General features: G+C 39.1%; 1 protein-coding gene across 1 annotated transcript; it reads left to right on the forward strand.

Annotated features, from left to right (window-relative positions):
• Positions 1-567: 567 nt before the first annotated feature.
• On the forward strand, positions 568-3,273 carry LOC101308068 (LRR receptor-like serine/threonine-protein kinase GSO1-like). Its single transcript, XM_004295457.1, has one exon. It carries the CDS (start codon positions 568-570, stop codon positions 3,271-3,273), a length of 2,706 nt encoding a protein of 901 aa, XP_004295505.1.
• The last annotated feature ends 316 nt before the right edge of the window (positions 3,274-3,589 follow it).

The raw sequence follows: 3,589 nt of genomic DNA on the forward strand, positions 1-3,589 counted from the left end.
GCATATGCCTGTTACAAGTCCTGCTATTTTACATTGTGATAATCAAGCTGCGTTACATATTGCAAAGAATCCAGTGTTTCATGAAAGGACTAGACATATTGAAATGGATTGCCATTTTATTCGGGACAAAATTGTTAAAGGTGAAGTTGTCACTCGTTTTGTGACTTCTTCACAGCAGTTGGCAGATGTGTTTACAAAGGCTCTAGACAAAGAGAAATTCAGACAGCTTATAGGCAAGTTGGGAGTTACTGATATACACTCTCCAACTTGAGGGGGAGTGTTGGAAAGTGCATCTTACATAATCATGTTTAGTTTACTTGATATGCACGCAGATTTTGTATTTACTGCAGTAGATCACATTAGCTAGAATATTCTATATCTTTCTCTTGTTTGAGTAGTAATTGTAATAGGATTCCTTCTTAATTGGTTTCCTAACTTGTAGGAGAACCACAGACGTAGGATAGGTGATTTGTATATATTACTACACGATGAATACAATTGATTCATTCAGCCAAACTATCTTTTCCTATACTTTCATGCGACAACCACACTGGCCACATTGTAAAGATGGATCTCCGGAATCCATATCCATACACAGTTTATGATGTCGAGTGGGATTTCGTGGACTACCAACGGTCTTGCTTGAGTGGTAAGATAGATCCTTCTTTGCTTAGCTTAAAGCATATATATTACTTAGACCTAAGCTGGAATGATTTTAAAGGGATTCACATTCCCAACTTTTTGGGGAAGCTTAAGAGCTTGAGGTATCTCAATCTCTCCTATGCTGCATTTTCAGGAGAGATTCCTCATTTTCTTGGTAACCTCTCAAACTTGAACTATCTTGACCTTGACTATAGCCGTCACAACAACGACCTTGGGGAAACCCTCTTTTCCAAAAACTTGAATTGGCTTTCTCGGCTCTCTTCCCTGAAGTACCTCAATCTTGGAGGAGTTGACCTTAGCATGGCAGGAGTGAGTTGTTTACATTATGTCAACATGCTTCCCTCACTATTAGAGTTGCATTTATCTGCATGCGGCATTGATTCGAACCAGCTTCTACTCTCTTTACCGACCCTTAACTTCACATCCCTTTCAGTCCTTGATATGTCTGCAAATTATGTCAATTCTTCGCTTCCCAGCTGGTTGTCTAGCATCACAAGTCTAAGGACACTTGATCTAGACAACAATTTATTCTTTGGTCCCATTCCTGACGAATTTTCTAGCTTCAAAAATCTTGAGCACCTTGATTTATCTTTTAATCAACTTGAAGGTCAAATTCCCAAACTCATTGGGAACTTTTGTACCCTAAAGACATTAAATCTTGCTGCAAACTTGTTTGAGAAGGAAGGTATACAAGATGTTTTGAATGGTCTCACAGACTGTTCAAATACAACACTAGAGTCACTAGATTTGTCTCTCAATGGGCTGGAAGGTGAATTGCCTGCTTCCATAGGAAGGTTGCACAAATTGCAATATCTTAACCTCGACCAGAACTCCTTTTCCGGATCAATTCCAGAATCTATTGGAAACTTATCATCCTTGAGACAACTGATCCTCTCTGTGAATCGTATGAACGGATCCATTCCTGAGAGTTTGGGACAACTTCCTCAGCTAGTTCACTTAAACCTGTCTCAAAATTTTTGGGAGGGCATCTTAACAGAATCCAGTTTGATAAATCTCACAAAATTAGATTTTTTTTCAGTAAGCACAGTCAGGCCTATACCTCTCATTTTCAATGTGACTTACGACTTTGTTCCTCCTTTCAAGCTCCGTGAAATTCACATTCTGAATTGTCTAGTCGGTGATGCATTTCCGGTCTGGCTTCAATCACAAACTGAATTGTCAGCTGTCACCCTTAGTGGTACTGGAATTTCTGGCATACTAGAGCAATGGTTGTTGAAGATATCATCCCAAGTTGAGTATTTGGATCTCTCCAACAATCAAATCCAAGGAAAGCTTCCATTTCAATTCAAATTTCCAAAATTGGTCAGATTAGATTTGAGTCATAATCAATTTTCCATGTCTATTCCCTTGAATTTTGGACAGCTAATGCCGAATCTAGAAACGTTGTCCCTGTCTGATAATCATTTAGATGGTACCATTCCACCCTCTATTTGTGAAATTCAGTATCTTTCGATCATGTCTCTAAGAAACAATCACCTATCTGGAGAGTTTCCTCGAGCATGGAGTTTGTGGAGCGAAATCTCTCTTGTGGACGTCACAAACAACAATCTCTCTGGTAATATTCCTAGTTCAATGGGTATCCCAAGTAGTCTTACTGTATTGAAGATGAGCAACAATAATTTTGGCGGTGAAATTCCTTCCTCCTTGCAGAATTGCTCCCTGTTGAGTAGAATTGATCTCTCAGGCAACAACTTTTCTGGAAATCTGCCTTCATGGATAGGATCAAAGGTGAAATTAGGTATACTACAATTGTGCTCAAACTCTATGAGTGGTCACATTCCCCAACACATTTGCAATCTTTCCAATCTCCATGTCCTGGACCTTGCTCATAACAGGTTTTCAGGTACCATTCCAAAGTGTTTGAATAATATGACTTCTTTAAGAAGTGAAGAGTTCAGTTATTGGGATGTCAGCGATTTTGGTGAGCAAATAACAATAATATCAAAAGGAAGAGAACTCGAATATGGTAACTCCAATGTGAATTTGGTGAAGGGTATTGATCTTTCCTCAAATAACTTGGAAGGTGAAATTCCTGAAGAGATAAGCAGTCTCATTGCATTGCGTACCTTGAACTTGTCGAGGAATCATTTACATGGAAAGATTCCCTCCACCATTGGAAACATGAGTTCGCTGGAAACACTTGATCTCTCACACAATCACCTTCTTGGAGAGATTCCTCAAAGCTTGTCTGCCTTGAACTTCTTGAATCACTTGAACTTGTCTTACAACAACTTTTTTGGAAGAATTCTTTCCGGCGATCAACTCCAAACACTGACCGATCCATCCATTTATGACGACAATCCATCATTGTGCGGCTTTCCTCTTTCAACAAAGTGCCCCGGAGATGACAAACCTACTAGCAGTGGGAATCTTCCTGTCCAAGACAAAGATGAAGATGGCAATGAAAAGCTTGGCCTCTACGCTAGCATTGCGTTTGGCTTTATCACAGGCTTCTGGGGTGTCTGTGGCACATTGCTTGTGAATAAATCATGGAGGTATGCCTATTTTCGATTCTTTGACAACATCAAAGAGAAGATAATAGTGGCAATTGCAGTGAAAGTTACTCGTCTCCGAAGAACAAACCTTTGATTACTGATCGTTAATTGTGTTCTACTTTTGTCAAACATGTACCAAGCGAAGTCGATTTGTTTTCTTTTCTCAGTATTCCATGTTCTGTTACATGTTTCAGTAAAATGTTCACAATCATCATGAATCATGATAATTTGAAATAAAAATTAATGTTCTATTCGTTCCAGCATGTTGGAAAAGTAATCAGTAATATTATCACTGGGGCTTCTTTGTCTACTGAATACCACACTAAACACTCTCCTACTTTACACTCAAAGTCCCCACGTACATGGAAAATTTACTTTCCCTCGTAAGATTATTCGTCTGCATGCTTCTC

The sequence above is a fragment of the Fragaria vesca genome, linkage group LG3 (genome assembly GCF_000184155.1).
Source record: "Fragaria vesca subsp. vesca linkage group LG3, FraVesHawaii_1.0, whole genome shotgun sequence".
Lineage (NCBI taxonomy): Eukaryota > Viridiplantae > Streptophyta > Magnoliopsida > Rosales > Rosaceae > Fragaria > Fragaria vesca.